Source organism: Notolepis coatsorum (genome assembly GCF_963971535.1).
Source record: "Notolepis coatsorum genome assembly, chromosome: 1".
NCBI classification, from domain to species: Eukaryota; Metazoa; Chordata; class Actinopteri; order Aulopiformes; family Paralepididae; genus Notolepis; species Notolepis coatsorum.
Window position 1 is genome coordinate 25,802,844 of NC_140165.1, and position 15,846 is coordinate 25,818,689.

At 45.6% G+C, this 15,846-nt stretch overlaps 1 protein-coding gene across 1 annotated transcript in view; it reads left to right on the forward strand.

The window, feature by feature from the left end:
- Positions 1 to 15,846, forward strand: part of stradb (STE20 related adaptor beta) — a 50,316-nt gene that overhangs the window by 27,692 nt on the left and 6,778 nt on the right. Inside the window, exons 8-10 of the mRNA XM_084319145.1 lie at positions 1,389 to 1,560; positions 6,055 to 6,159; positions 12,150 to 12,406. Of these exons, the coding sequence (XP_084175271.1) occupies positions 1,389 to 1,560; positions 6,055 to 6,159; positions 12,150 to 12,406 (534 nt within the window). The remainder of the gene's footprint in view (positions 1 to 1,388; positions 1,561 to 6,054; positions 6,160 to 12,149; positions 12,407 to 15,846) is intronic.

Genomic DNA, 15,846 nt, shown 5'->3' on the forward strand with positions numbered 1-15,846 from the left:
CCCTCCCCTCCGCTGCTCCTCCTCTCTCCACCTCCCCTCCCCTCCGCTGCTCCTCCTCTCCACCTCCCCTCTGCTGCTCCTCCTCTCTCCACCTCCCCTCCACTGCTCCTCCTCTCCACCTCCCCTCCGCTGCTCCTCCTCTCTCCACCTCCCCTCCACTGCTCCTCCTCTCTCCACCTCCCCTCCACTGCTCCTCCTCTCTCCACCTCCCCTCCACTGATCCTCCTCTCTCTACCTCCCCTCCGCTGCTCCTCCTCTCTCCACCTCCCCTCCACTGATCCTCCTATCCACCTCCCCTCCACTGCTCCTCCTCTCTCCACCTCCCCTCCACTGCTCCTCCTCTCCACCTCCCCTCCACTGCTCCTCCTCTCTCCACCTCCCCTCCACTGCTCCTCCTCTCTCCACCTCCCCTCCACTGCTCCTCCTCTCTCTACCTCCCCTCCACTGCTCCTCCTCTCTCCACCTCCCCTCCGCTGCTCCTCCTCTCTCCACCTCCCCTCTGCTGCTCCTCCTCTCTCCACCTCCCCTCTGCTGCTCCTCCTCTCTCCACCTCCCCTCCGCTACTCCTCCTCTCTCCACCTCCCCTCCACTGATCCTCCTCTCTCCACCTCCCCTCCACTGATCCTCCTCTCTCCACCTCCCCTCCGCTGCTCCTCCTCTCTCCACCTCCCCTCCACTGATCCTCCTCTCTAAACCTCCCCTCTGCTGCTCCTCCTCTCTCCACCTCCCCTCCGCTGCTCCTCCTCTCTCCACCTCCCCTCCACTGATCCTCCTCTCTCTACCTCCCCTCCACTGCTCCTCCTCTCTCTACCTCCCCTCCACTGCTCCTCCTCTCCACCTCCCCTCCACTGCTCCTCCTCTCCACCTCCCCTCTGCTGCTCCTCCTCTCTCCACCTCCCCTCCACTGCTCCTCCTCTCTCCACCTCCCCTCCACTGCTCCTCCTCTCTCTACCTCCCCTCCACTGATCCTCCTCTCTCCACCTCCCCTCCGCTGCTCCTCCTCTCTCCACCTCCCCTCTGCTGCTCCTCCTCTCTCTACCTCCCCTCCACTGCTCCTCCTCTCTCCACCTCCCCTCTGCTGCTCCTCCTCTCTCCACCTCCCCTCCGCTGCTCCTCCTCTCTCCACCTCCCCTCTGCTGCTCCTCCTCTCTCCACCTCCCCTCCACTGCTCCTCCTCTCTCCACCTCCCCTCCACTGCTCCTCCTCTCTCTACCTCCCCTCCACTGCTCCTCCTCTCTCCACCTCCCCTCCACTGCTCCTCCTCTCTCTACCTCCCCTCCACTGCTCCTCCTCTCTCCACCTCCCCTCTGCTGCTCCTCCTCTCTCCACCTCCCCTCTGCTGCTCCTCCTCTCTCCACCTCCCCTCCGCTGCTCCTCCTCTCTCCCAGGGGCGTGAAGGCCAGTCATATCCTCCTGTCGGGGGAGGGCCGTGTCTACCTCTCGGGGCTCCACAGTGTTTACAGCATGATGCGAGAGGGCAAGAGGGTGAAGGCTGTGTTCGACATGCCCCTTCACAGCCCCTCCCTGCTGCCCTGGCTCAGCCCAGAACTCCTACGACAGGTCAGCACACACACACACACATGCACGCACAGACAGACAGACAGATAGACACACACACGCACACACACACACAGAGATGACTTTTTAGCATCCTTCCTACCGTACTTTTCACACTATAAGCCGCACCTGAATATAAGCCGCAGCAGCTAAATTGAATGATGTGTACATATATAAGCCGCACTGGACTATAAGCCGCAGGTGTTTTAATGTTCAATTACCATAATGTAAGGGTTCGTGCACAGAGGGGATTGTCGGGAAAGAAATGGCTGTTTGAGGAAGCTCCCATTTATTAACATTTTTGTTTAAACAGTAATGGTAGCTAGCTGGCTAACTAACGTGGCTAATCGTCCCGGGAGCTAACGTCTCTGCCTGGCTGGTTGCTGGCTAACTAACGTGGCTAATCGTCCCGGGAACTAACGTCTCTGCCTGGCTGGTTGCTGGCTAACTAACGTGGCTAATCGTTCTGAGAGCTAACGTCTCTGCCTGGCTGGTTGCTGGCTAACTAATGTGGCTAATCGTCCCGGGAGCTAACGTCTCTGCCTGGCTGGTTGCTGACTAACTAACGTGGCTAATCGTCCCGGGAGCTAACGTCTCTGCCTGGCTGGTTGCTGGCTAACTAACGTGGCTAATCGTCCCGGGAACTAACGTCTCTGCCTGGCTGGTTGCTGGCTAACTAACGTGGCTAATCGTTCTGAGAGCTAACGTCTCTGCCTGGCTGGTTGCTGGCTAACTAATGTGGCTAATTGTCCCGGGAGCTAACGTCTCTGCCTGGCTGGTTGCTGACTAACTAACGTGGCTACTCGTCCCGGGAGCTAACGTCTCTGCCTGGCTGGTTGCTGGCTAACTACCGTGGCTAATCGTCGCGGGAGCTAACGTCGGTACCTGGCAGGTTGCTGGCTAACTAACGTGGCTGCTCGTCCCGGGAGCTAACGTCTCTGCCTGGCTGGTTGCTGGCAAACTAACGTGGCTAATCGTCCCGGGAGCTAACGTCTGGCTGGTTGCTGGCTATGCACTCGACTGTGAGGGGGAGGAGGAGGGCTCGACTGTGAGGCGGAGGAGGAGGGGCAAGGCGTGCACTGCTGCAGCAGATTTACGAGTCTGATCTGACGGTCACAGAGCTGAGGGTGCGAGCGCAGTTAGCTGTAGAAATCCATAGATTAGCCGCACCGTTATATAAGCCGCAGGGTCGAAAAATGGGGGGAAAAGCCGCGGCTTATAGTCCGAAAAGTACGGTAGTTTTTTCACAATAAGATATTTAAGCATTACATCACGCGCAGGAGTGTGTTATGAGAATTAGAGCATGCCTAGGGGTGGTTGTTAGGCCCGAGGCGCAGCCGAGGGTCGTTAGACCCCCCTAGGCATGCTCTAATTCTTATAACACACGACTACAAGTGGTGTAATGTCTTTTATACAATTGCCGAATTCATCCAACCTTATTGCTATACAATAAACACACATTAATTGAAGATTTATTCACAAAACCATCCGCAGAAAAAGTAGGTCAAAAAAATAAAAAGAGAAGTTGCCTCCATGTCGAGAAGCAGCTCTGAGGTGCTTCAAAGCGTTCCATCTAAGAGTGAAGTGAGCGGTTGTTATTGGATTGATTGATTGATTGAAAATTTTATTACAGATAGACAGTGCTACATCTTTATACAATTGCCGAATTCATCCAACCTTATTGCTATACAATAAACACACATAATGGAGTGAAGTGAGCGGTTGTTATTGGAATGATTGATTGATTGAAAATTTTATTAACAGTGACATGACAGTGTCCTTTTGAAGGAGAGGAGGTTCTACAACGAATGCATCTACAGCTCAATACACACAATTGTTAAGGGGATGCAGACCACAGAAAGACTTTTGTCTTGTTTATATCAGGGTCCCCCATTTTCAATGCATCATAACATATGACATACAGATAGACAGTGTTTCAGTAACTGGAGGACACGTTGGTCGGTGTAATTGACTATTCATGTTGACAGCCAGCAAGCAGCGCAACAGTACAGTGGTTAACATCCACGTAACATCCACGTAGTACATACATTAACATAGGCTACCACTAGGTGGCAGTGAGATCCTGTAACATCTCCCTTTCTTTAATAACAGTTAGGCTACTTTTGTATAGAAACTGAGACCTACTGACTAGGCTCCACTACAAGAAACAACATAACATGTTCCATCTTAATTAATAACAAACAATAAACATACAACATAGTGCTACATCTATACATAGGTTGCTTCAAAGCATGCCATCTAAGAGTGAAGTTAGCGGTTGTTATTGGATTGATTGATTGAAAATTGTATTAACAGTGAAATGTGTCCTTTTGAAGGAGAGGGAGGTTCTACAACGAATGCCATCTAACACCACACTTCCCGCGATTTATATTTTGTTTCACAATGAGTCATGACCAACCAATTACATAATCCAACATTGTGTAAGCAACTAACACATTCCACGTGACAGAATCGTTTTTGAATGAGTCGTTATGACGCTATCAATACATCCATTCATAAAGATTATTGTCCGCCATCTTGGTTTCATTCCTAAAACCACGAACGGTGGAGTGATTAGAAAAAAACGTAATTCGGTTCTGGGCGGGTTCTGGGATCACGTGGGGTGTGTTATGAGAAATAACAACGTCTAACTTGACTGTTTCAGCCAATCAGAATCAAGAAATGTGCATGCGGGGCGCCCCAAGTGGCGAACCATGTAACGCGCTGCGTCGCGGCACGGCCGACCCGGGTTCGATTCCCTGACCCGCCGTCATTTGCCGAATGCCTTCCCCCCACTCTGTCTCCCGTTCTTCCTCTCTCTCTCTCTCTACTGGACTGCCCAGTAGTAAAAAGCGATAAACGCTAAAAAAAAAATCTTTAAAAAATTTTTTAATTTGCATGCCATTGTATAAGTAAGAGTAATGACAAGTTCTCCAAGCTTCAAACATGAGAGAGTTCCTGTTCAGACAAGGACCAGTGCTACTCAAATTTAGACCATATAGTCATCAAAAAGGAAGGTACTGTACTGGAGCACACGGCTCATCTTTAGAAAAACCTTAATAAGGTGCAAAGGAATCACTTCAGTAATTATTTTGAAGATCACTGTTGAAGTCACTTGCTGTCAGTGATTTCTTTGCACCTTTTATCAAAGTTTTTCTAAAGATGATCCGTGTGCAGCACCAGTGCCTTCCTTCTCCAAGCTTCAGTTCAGATCACGGGCAACACTTGGCACCTATATCACTAAGATTACATTGCCAGGCGGCGAAATGTGCCATCGCTGCACCGCAGAGGTGCAAGCTAACAGCGCAGACTTCATGCCATATAGACCCTTTTTCTGTCAACGCCACCTTTATAGGCGAAACTCTGCTTACATGTCCAAAACGCGTCCATTCTCCGCTGCAGTGCGCATTGGAGCCGGGGCAGGATCTTTGGTGTCTTAACGCCCCTTGCATACCTGGTTAGACTATTATTACACTCTGTCCTTCCCTGAGAGAGACTCCGGGGACGCTCTAAACGAGCGCACGGCCAGGTCGTGGGAATGTCACATTGGCTTTTGGTCCAGATCCGTACACCCATCCATCCACCAGTTGTGAGCACACTCTGCATGCTGTGTCTTCAACCCTTTCACTGCCACACTACCAAATGGTTAACCCTTTCACTGCGACAATACGGAATGTTAACCCTTTCATTGCCACACGACAAAGAGCTAACCCTTTCACTACCACACCACAGAAGGTTGTATTAGAGTCACACAGCGATTTGGGAAGCCAGGCACATACACCACAGGAGAGGATAGAAGCCCCGGTGTGGGGAACTTTGCGGTCCAGAGAAAGACTTTTAACCCCTTTGTGGTTGTAACGTTACTAGAACTACTAGCCACAATACACAGTGCAGTGCAAACCCTTAATGAATCAGTGTGTGTTTGTGTCACTTGTATTCCATGTGTAAGACCACAGCCTCAAATTTCACATGGAGCTGTAACTGATGTGGCATTGCAGTTGAAGGTTTTCTAAAATATAATCATAGTGTGTGTGTGTGTGTGTGTGTGTGTGTGTGTGTGTGTGTGTGTGTGTGTGTGTGTGTGTGTGTGTGTGTGTGTGTGTGTGTGTGTGTGTGTGTGTGTGTGTGTGTGTGTGTGTGTGTGTGTGTGTGTGTGTGTGTGTGTGTGAGAGAGGGAGGTTTGTTGTATATTTCCACTTGAAAGCCCTCTAAACCAGTGAGCTCATCTTTCCTCTCCTCTCTCTTCTCTCTCTCCTTTCCTCTCTCCTCTACTTTCTCCTTTCTCTTTTACTCTCTCTCCATCTCTCTCTCTCTCTTCTCCCTCTCCTTTCCGCTCTCCTCTACTTTCTCCTTTCTCCTTTACTCTCTCTCTCTCCATCTTTCTCTCTCTCTTCTCCCTCTCCTTTCCACTCTCCTCTACTTTCTCCTTTCTCCTTTACTCTCTCCCTCCCTCTCTCCCTCTCTCCCTCCCTCTCTCCCTCTCTCTCATCCCATCAGGACCTGCATGGCTACGGGGTGAAGTCAGATATCTACAGTCTGGGTATCGTGGTATGTGAGCTGGCTAGCGGCAGAGTCCCTTTCCAGGACATGGCCCCTACTCAGGTGATGGAAACACACTCTACTGTTACACTGCATTTGTTTACGGTCGTCTCCGACCTACGTCCGTTCGAGCTACAAAGTCGCTAAACCTTTTTTTTCACTTAATTTGTCTCGCATGAACTACAACAGTTTACAGTGGAGCGGCTGGGTAGCGCAGTGGACTAAGCACTCGCCTACCACCGCAGAGACTGGGATCGAATCCAGCTGTCAGCGGTACCTCCGGCTTGGTCAGTCGTCCCTACTAACACAATTGGCAGTGTTAGAGGGTGGGAAGCCGGTGGGGTATGTGTCCTGTCACGTAAAGATTTTCCCTAGGGGAGCTCCAGTAGCTCACCACGTACCGCGAGTGCTATTTCAGCGCCGTGGACAACCGCGCTCGCGCGGATCTGGGGCTGAGCGCGTTCGAATCCCGGACGGCAGCCGTGCCTTTCCCAGAGTGTCTTTCCCCCCCATCTGAACCCTTTCAGCCTGCTTCTGTCGGTCGAACTTGACCAAGTATGAATGCGAAGAAAAAGCGATAAACGCTAAAAGAACCAGGTGACTGGTCAAAGTTTAAAAAAAAAAAAAAAGATTTTCCCTAACGCACTTTCAGTTCCGCGTTCGGGTTCCGTGATCTGATTGGCCACTGACGTTTCTCTCAGCGCCAATCGCGTTACGCCTAATTCTGCCTCTAACAGCCTGCTAGCTAGCTAAAGCCTAGTTCTATCACTGGTTAAGCTTAGGCGACTCTTTCGAAGTTGGTTAGGGTTAGAGTTTGGAATCGGGGCTGGTGGTCTATCGCCCTGCTCTAAACCAAACTCTAACCGTAACCAACTTCGAAAGAGTCGCCAAGCTTAATCAGTGATAGAACTAGGCGTAACACGATTGGCGCTGAGAGAAACGTACGTCAGTGGCCAATCAGATCGCGGAACCCGAACGCGGAACTGAAAGTGCGTTAGGGTCGTTGTAAACTGCGACTCCTACTGGTCGGTCGGGGCGCCTGTTCAGCAGGGAGGGGATCTGGGGGAAATAGCGTGAACCTATGCACGCGTTACGTTCTCCCAGTGAAACTCCTCGCTGTCAGGTGAAAAGAAGCGGCTGGCGACTCCACATGTAGTGGAGGAGGCATGTGGTAGTTCTACACCCTCCCCAGGCCAACAGTGGGGCAATGCGTGCAACGACCAGGAAGGGAATTGGCATAATGACTCAATTGAGATGGGTGAGAAATACAGAAAAAAGTCCAAAAACAAAAACAAAAAAAATAGAAATAAAAATAAAAAAGTTTACAGCGACATATAGTTAACACATTCTGTGCCAGACCCGAGATATCCCGGGTTAACTCGCCAGCGGTTGAGCGCCAGACCCGATATTTCTCGGGTTTTGGTCGTTTTTTCTTTTATTCAATATCTTTATTCATTATTCATTCACGGACCTCGGTGTTCCCATAGGAAATCATTCTGAGATGGCCAAAGTGCAATACCGGCCGCATCCTGCTAGGTGGCAGTATCGCCCACCCTTTGAAACCTTATATCTCACCGTGTGTTACATTTTTTTTTTTTTTTTTTTTTTTATTATTGCAAAACAAAAATTATTAAAAGTCAGTACTCGACACATAATCATAATGAAACTAACAGACAAGGTGGCTAAAATGACATGCAAGTACAGAACAGAAAACAAAAAAAAAGTCTATAATAATATTTTAACGTATATAGTGTATATCCAACGAAATTACCAATTATACAAATGCCTTATACAGGATATACCCCTAATACCTATTTTCTAAAACCCTACACACATATTCTCCAGCTCGAACCCCCCCCTCCCGGACCCCTCCTTGGATAGTACCTCCATTATCCCTCACTCTAATCAGACACTACCATTATAAGCTAGCTTTTATTCTCTCCACCACTTCTAACCACATTGACATTTTGGATTCGTTGAGACCCAGAATTCTTGCTGTAGATATTTCTTGATAAATCACATCGAGATATGTAAGAGACCAAACCTTCCTGCAAATTTTTTCCGGTTGAAACCAGCGTGATGCGATCAGTTTTTTAGCTACTGTGATACCCGATAAAACCAATCTCTTTAGCTGTGGATTTACTGCAAACTCAAAAACATCATTCAATAGTAATACAGAGGGGTGTACTGGTATATTCCAAGATACGAGTTTTGATAATTGATGGGTCACATCTTTCCAGAATGCCTTAACTGGTGGGCAGTCCCAATACATGTGCATAAATGTCCCTTCGTCTCCATTTGTACATTGGGAGCATTTTGAGTCTTGTTTAAGGCCCATTCTGTTCAGTCTTACAGGAGTCAAGTATGTCCTGTGAATATAGTTAAGATTGATTTGTTGATGGTCCGGGTTCCTTGATGTAAGACGGACATTTGCCCATGCTTCTTGCCAATCAAAGTCACTTTCCAGGTCTGGTATATCCCTCCTCCAGACAGAGTCTAGTTGGAGGGTTTCATACGAGGACGTTAGTAATTGATAATAAAAACCTGATACAAAACCTCTCAATGTATCTCTTTCATAGAAGAATTTGTGGTATCTGTGGTGTTCAACTGGTATGTCTAATGGAACACAGTGAGACCTCAAACATAGACGTAACTGTATGTAAAAAAGCCATGTGGACTCGGTGAGGTTAAACTTTGTGCATATTTCTCCATAACTACAAAAACCCTGGTTATTAAAAATATCCCCTAATGAGTGTATGCCTTGCTCTTCCCATATAGGGAATCTTATAGGACGTTTTTCCATTAAGAGTGCATTGTTATTGAATATGGGAGTATGATTATGCCATTTTTGAGGGTTAGGGTATTTTTTTTGTGTTTCACGCCATATCCGGATTGCATGGGTAATTATGGGGCCAAATTTCCGCTCACAGTGCTTGATTGGTAGTTTAGTGTGTGCTATGTCCTTCAGTCTATGTGGGGCTACTATGTTTTCTTCCAATTTTCTCCAGGATGCCAATGCCTGGGGATCAAACCATATTGTCAATGGTCTTAATGTGTATGCCTTAAAATATTGGAAAAAATCTGGAACTGCCAAGCCACCGTCTGCTTTATTTCTCTGTGCGGTGGATCTTTTTATGCGAGGTGGTTTGTTATTCCAAATAAATTTGTATGTGGAGGAGTGTAATCTTTTCCAGTAACCCTCTGGAGGGGGTAACGGTAGCATTGAACTGATGAAGTGTTACATTTAAACCCCTCCGGGCGCAGAATTTAGACGGAGCCATGTAAATTGCTTCATTCGACCACTTCGAAATGCATCTAGCACACTCGATCCATAAGTTGTGCCAAATTATGTCCGGGACCAGATGGACATCAATACTGGAAATTGCGATCAGACAATTGGAATATTCTTTTTGGAATAACCCCGATCAAAGGTAAGGACTATCTGACGTCAATTCCACCTTGATCCTACAATGTTTTCATATCGATCCAGCTGATCAGCGTGTGTGGTGTTCAAAACAAATGCCATTACTGGCGATCAAAGCATAAAAAAACGACCCCCCCCCCCCCCCCCTTTCATGCATTCATGATGAAACATAATAGGCCTACCTATTATATACATTTGATTTGGAAATAGTAGCGTGTCCAGGCAAGAAACGCCAACGCTTATAGCAGAATTCACTTAGCGCCCTATAACTCAGCTTTTCAGGAATTAGCCCGGATCACTCCTAAACTATACAATATTCACCACGGGATAACGCGCAAAAGTATACATGAAAAAATTATCATTTTTTTGCATGTTCGACAGAAGAAAGTCACTGTCAAATGACCATAGTATTGTCTCCATAGCTATAATATAGAATATAGATATAGCTCTCCAAACATAGTGACGCACAGTGAAAATATGCTATGGAAACCTGGCGCATTAGCTACAAGGATAAGGGTAATGGCCCAATGTGTTAATATACTTACAAATGTACCTTTAAAACAGCTATAACAATAACAAAGTGTATACAATGTTGGTGGTCGTGTTGAAATTATGTCAAATGGTGCTGAAGCTTGAACTGGGGGTTGAGAAATCATACCTGAGTTTGCGACTAGGAACTCCGGGTTGACACACCGTTTTATTCGATTTTTCCAAGCAGGAAGTAGAAATGTTCGACCTCCGAGTTATAATGGCATGCAGCATAATGCCATGAATTGAGCATGAAGCAGTGTTTCACTTATACCTACCTCCATTCGTGCCATTAATGGAGGAGGCAGGAGAGGGCGGCTTTGAGGTGGGTGGGTGAGGGGATGGTTGTGGTTGCTTGTTTGGCTGTTGTCATCATCTGATCCTGCGACCATGTACTGTACATGTCTGCCTGTGTTCTTCTTGTTTATGTATGTTTGATTGATTGATTGATTGAAAATTTTATTAACAGATTGCAGAATGGGTACAATACAGTACAGCTCAATACACACAATTGTTAAGGGGATGCAGACCAGAGAAAGACTTTCGTCTTGTTTACATCAGGGTCCCCCATTTTCAATTCATCATAACATAATATATGACATACATGACATACAGATAGACAGTACTGCTACATCTACCTGTATACATTTATGACATACCAGATTTACAAATACAGTACTGTTTTTGATACAAGAAGATTCTAAAAACGAGATTACCGGTATATACATTTGATGAAGAAACTGTACATTGGAGGAGGTTGGTAGGTAGGAGGGTGGTAGGTGGGGTGGGGGGGGAAACTGTACATTGGAGTTGGTGGGGTGGGGGGTTGGGTAGGCGGGGGTGGGGGGTAACTGTACATTGGATTATCGACGAAACCTTACTTGGTCCCAAGAAGAGGGTCTCGTGTATTATTGGGTTAGGACATTTATTGTACATTGGAGGGGGTTGCGTTAGGACATTTACAGGGGCCAGTTTCGAATTGCAGTCTCCCGTAGGTGCTCTTTGAGAGTGGTTTTGAAAGTGGGTAGTGATTCACATTCCTTTACAGCTGTGTTTTTTTTTGGAGCTCCTATTTATCTGCTGTAACATGAATTGCCCAGTTTGGGACATACTAATAAACTTGACTTGACTTGAACAACATCCCAGCTTGCTAGTGCATATCAGACATAAACATAACGCTGTTGCTGGTCGTCCGCAGTAATACACATTGGCCGTATTACGGGGAGGGAAAACTGAAGGGTGGGGATCGAACGTTGTGAACAAGCGACTCCTACAAGTCGGTTGGTGCGCCTGCGCAGTAGAATCAGGAAGTGTCGGGGGCAGCGTGAGCCTCCCACGCGTTACTCCTCGACACTAAGAGATCGAGCTGCGCAGGTGAAAAGATGCGACTGCTGTTACCTCAAGTACCGGAGGGGACTTGTGCTATGTATGACTTAGTCCACATTGCAGCCGGCTTGTGGGAGGCAAGAAACAGCGTTCGTGACAGGGGAGGGTTGAATTGGATGATACGAAATTGGGATGGGAGAAAATATAGAAAAATGGGAGAAAAAGTGGATCAAAAAAAAAAACATAACGCTGTTGCGGCTAGGGAGAATTATCATAAAAATGTATTTGATCATAGAAGGTTTGGGAGTTTAGCAAACATAACATAATAATAACATGACATGACATAATATAACATTAAAGGTAGAATCTATAATGCCATCAAACAGCGACCTTTAGGCAAAAGAGCCCTGAGATTGTTTGAAGCGCACCGCTGTGGAAGAAGGGTGTGCTACATTTACAACACGAGACAAAATGAGAGCCACGTGGCATACGGTGCAATAATAATTGTATCTCGATTATCTTGTTTTCATGACGGTGGGAAGCCAAAATCATATTTGAAATTCTATGTGCGTTCAGTAGAAAGCTATCCGGCTGCAAGCTAGCCTAGCTTAGCACAAATGAATGGAAGCGGATACGAACCACAGCTGCTCCGTATCCATTTCCATTAATTTGTGGAACGCACAGAGAGGAAATTGGTATCTATCTTCTTGTCTGACTTTGGTGGAAAACGTTAAGAGCATGTCCCATAATGTTGGTGTGTTCCTTTAATGTTCAGATGCTGCTCCAGAAGCTGCGTGGGTCCCACTGCTGCCTGCTGGACGTGGCACCCTTCCCCCTGGGGGAGCTGGGGGCGCTCAAGGTGTCCCGGTCCGGGGTGGACTCCGGCATCGGGGAGAGCGTGGCCACTGGCAGCCTCACGCACAGTGCCACTGCCCCCCCCACCGACAGGCCCCAGAGCCCCGGTCCCAAGAACCACTCGGCCACCCTGCACAGTCTGGTACAACAGTGTCTACAGCAGCAGCCAGAGCACAGGTCAGCTATATGTACTCATGTTGAATTAAAGGAACATTAAGCCAACATTATGGGAAATGTGCTTACTGTCTTCTCCAGAGTCAGACAAGAAGATAGATACCAATTTCCTCTCTGTGCATTCAGTATAAAGCTATCTGGCTGCAAGCTAGCCTAGCTTAGCACAAATGAATGGAAGTGGATACAGACCAGCTAGCCTAGCTTAAAACTTGGTAAGCGCATTTCCCATAATGTTGGTGTGTTCCTTTTAAAGTTCAGCCCCTCCCCTCCTTGTGTGTGCTTGGTAGGAGTGACAACCTTTGACTGGCGTTGTCTGACGCCCGCCCTTTTTCACCTCAGTGTAGTCCTTTCTAAAGCAGGAAGCTGGAGCATGTTGGTAGTTTATGACTACCGTAATTCCTCTAATAGTAACCCCGGCTTGTATTTGTTTCAACTGTAGCTGATACCAGGCTTGTATTAGGAGGAGGCGTGTATAAGAGAGAGGCCTATATTTCAAATTTTCAAACAGATCATAATGAATAAATCAACATTTTGTGTCAGTTTGAACCCAGTAAAATGTACTGGGTTCATTTATTGAAACCAAGTACTGTATGAAATACGGTAGTAAACAGTGCAATTACAGGTGGTCAAAAAAAGTAAAATAAAGTAAAATAGTGCAATCACAATACTGGTATAATAATAATAATAATAATAATAATAATAATAATAATAATAATAATAATAATAATAATAATAATAATAATAATAATAATAATAATAATAATAATAATAATAATAATAATAATAATAATAATAATAATAATTTTTGTTTTATACAATTCTGAGGTAGGCTTACTCTCTTGGTAAACATTAACACCATACCATTATATGGTATTTACTGCACAGCCAGGCCAGCATATACATGAAACCCGGCTTGTATTAGGAGGCCGGCTTATAATTGCTTAGCTCAACAGCACCCGGTCATTAATAGAGACCCGGTTTTTTATTGAATACCGGTTACTATTAGAGGAATTACGGTATATCTCTGTAAAGCAGGAAGCTGCAGCATGCTCAGTAGTTTAGGACTATATCTCTGGCCTGACGATATGTACAGAGCTGGCTGTGAGCTAATTTTACTCTGTAGTAAAGCAACTTCTCTATAACTACTAGAGGGAGAGAGACCCAGAGTAGAATTCCCATTTTAATTAAGCATTACATCACGTGCAGGAGTGGTTTGTGACCAATAAACCATGCCTAGGGGTGGTCGTTAGACCCCCCTAGGCATGGTTTATTGGTCACAAATCACGACTACAAGTGGTGTAAAGCTTTTATACAACTGCCAGATTCATCCAACCTTATTTCTATACAATAAACACACATTAATCGAAGATTTATTGAAAAAACCATCCGCCAGAAAAAGTAGTTCCCACAACTACAAAAAAGACAAGTTGCCTCCATGTGGAAGCAGCTTGAAGTGCATCCAACCAAACTAACACATCCAACTGTGTATTATTGGAATGATTGAGAGAAGTTGCCTCATGTGGAAGCAGCTTGAAGTGCATCCAACCAACTAACACATCCAACTGTGTATTATTGGAATGATTGATTGAAAATTTTATTACCAGATGCAGAATGGGTACAATACAGTACGGCTCAATACACACAATTGTTAAGGGAATGCAGACCTACTTTCCATAGAACTTCATTCTTAGATGCTTCTATATATAGGTAAAACAAATTAAAACGTTTTCTTTGCCCTATAGGAAAAAAACGTTTTCTTCGCCCTATTTTTTTATTTATTTCTTTTAGCCTAAACTTAACCAGTTGGAAACCAGGGGTACAGTAATAAAATTAGCAATCAACCAATCAATCAATTCAATAGACCATGCTCACTTAAAACAGCGCTGCTTCTCTCTCACAGTCTGACTCCCCCGCTGTTTCAGACAGGAGTGTGTGTGTGTGTGTGTGTGTGCGTGTGTGTGTGTGTGTGTGTGTGTGTCACAGTGTGTGTGTGTGTGTGCGTGCGTGTGTGTGTGTATGTGTGTGTGTGTGTGTGTGTGTATGTGTGTGTGTGTGTTTGTGGGTACGCCAGCGTCGGACAGTGTGAGAGAGAACGCTGCAGTCAGTAGAAAGTAGGAAGGAAGAAATTTAAATCAATCAATTAATCAATCAATCAATCCGCGATTTTTCTTTTGTTCTAGATTGACTCAAGACCCATCAATTACATCATCCAACATTGTTTAAAGGACTAACACATTCCCCTTGACAGAATCGCTTCATATTTAGTCGTTATGGTGCTTTCAACATAACCATTTGTTGTCCGCGATCTTGTTTTCTCCCGGAGTGAGCCGGGGAGTGATATGTGATTCGGTTGTGGGCGGGTCCTGAGCCCAGGACCGTGGATTGTTGCCAATAAAGACGTGTAAATGGCCAATCAGAATCGAGAAATTTGCATGCCGTTGTATAAATGACGATATATACTGTATGAATGAGTTGTAGATGTCTGGTCCAGCATTGAGTCTAGAGTGTGATATGATTGTTGTTGTGTAATACTAGAAGTCGGAAGATTCATTGGATTTGTATTGTTAATTTATTCCCCCAGTTATCACAATGGTATGAGAATCAAACATCCTTTTTCAGTCGGAGCATGATATACACAGACTGATGCACAGACACACACAAACACAAACAAACATACACAGACACAAACAAACATACACAGACACAGACACAAACAAACATACACAGACACAAACAAACATACACAGACACGCACACAAACAAACAAACATACACAGACACGCACACAAACAAACATACACAGACACGCACACAAACAAACAAACATACACAGACATGCACACAAACAAACAAACATACACAGACACGCACACAAACAAACAAACATACACAGACATGCACACAAACAAACATACACAGACACAGACACAAACAAACATACACAGACACAGACACAAACAAACATACACAGACACAGACACAAACAAACATACACAGACACAAACAAACATACACAGACACAAACAAACATACACAGACACAAACAAACATACACAGACACATACACAAACAAACATACACAGACACATACACAAACAAACATACACAGAAACGCACACAAACAAACAGACACAAACAAACATACACAGACACACACACAAACAAACAAACATACACAGACACATACACAAACAAACATACACAGACACACACACAAACAAACATACACGCACACAAACATACACATACACAAACAAACATACATACACAGACACGCACACACAAACAAACATACACAGATACGCACACAAACAAACATACACAGACACGCACACAAACAAACATACACAGACACATACACAAACAAACATACACAGACACAAACAAACATACACAGACACAGACACAAACAAACATACACAGACACAAACAAACATACACAG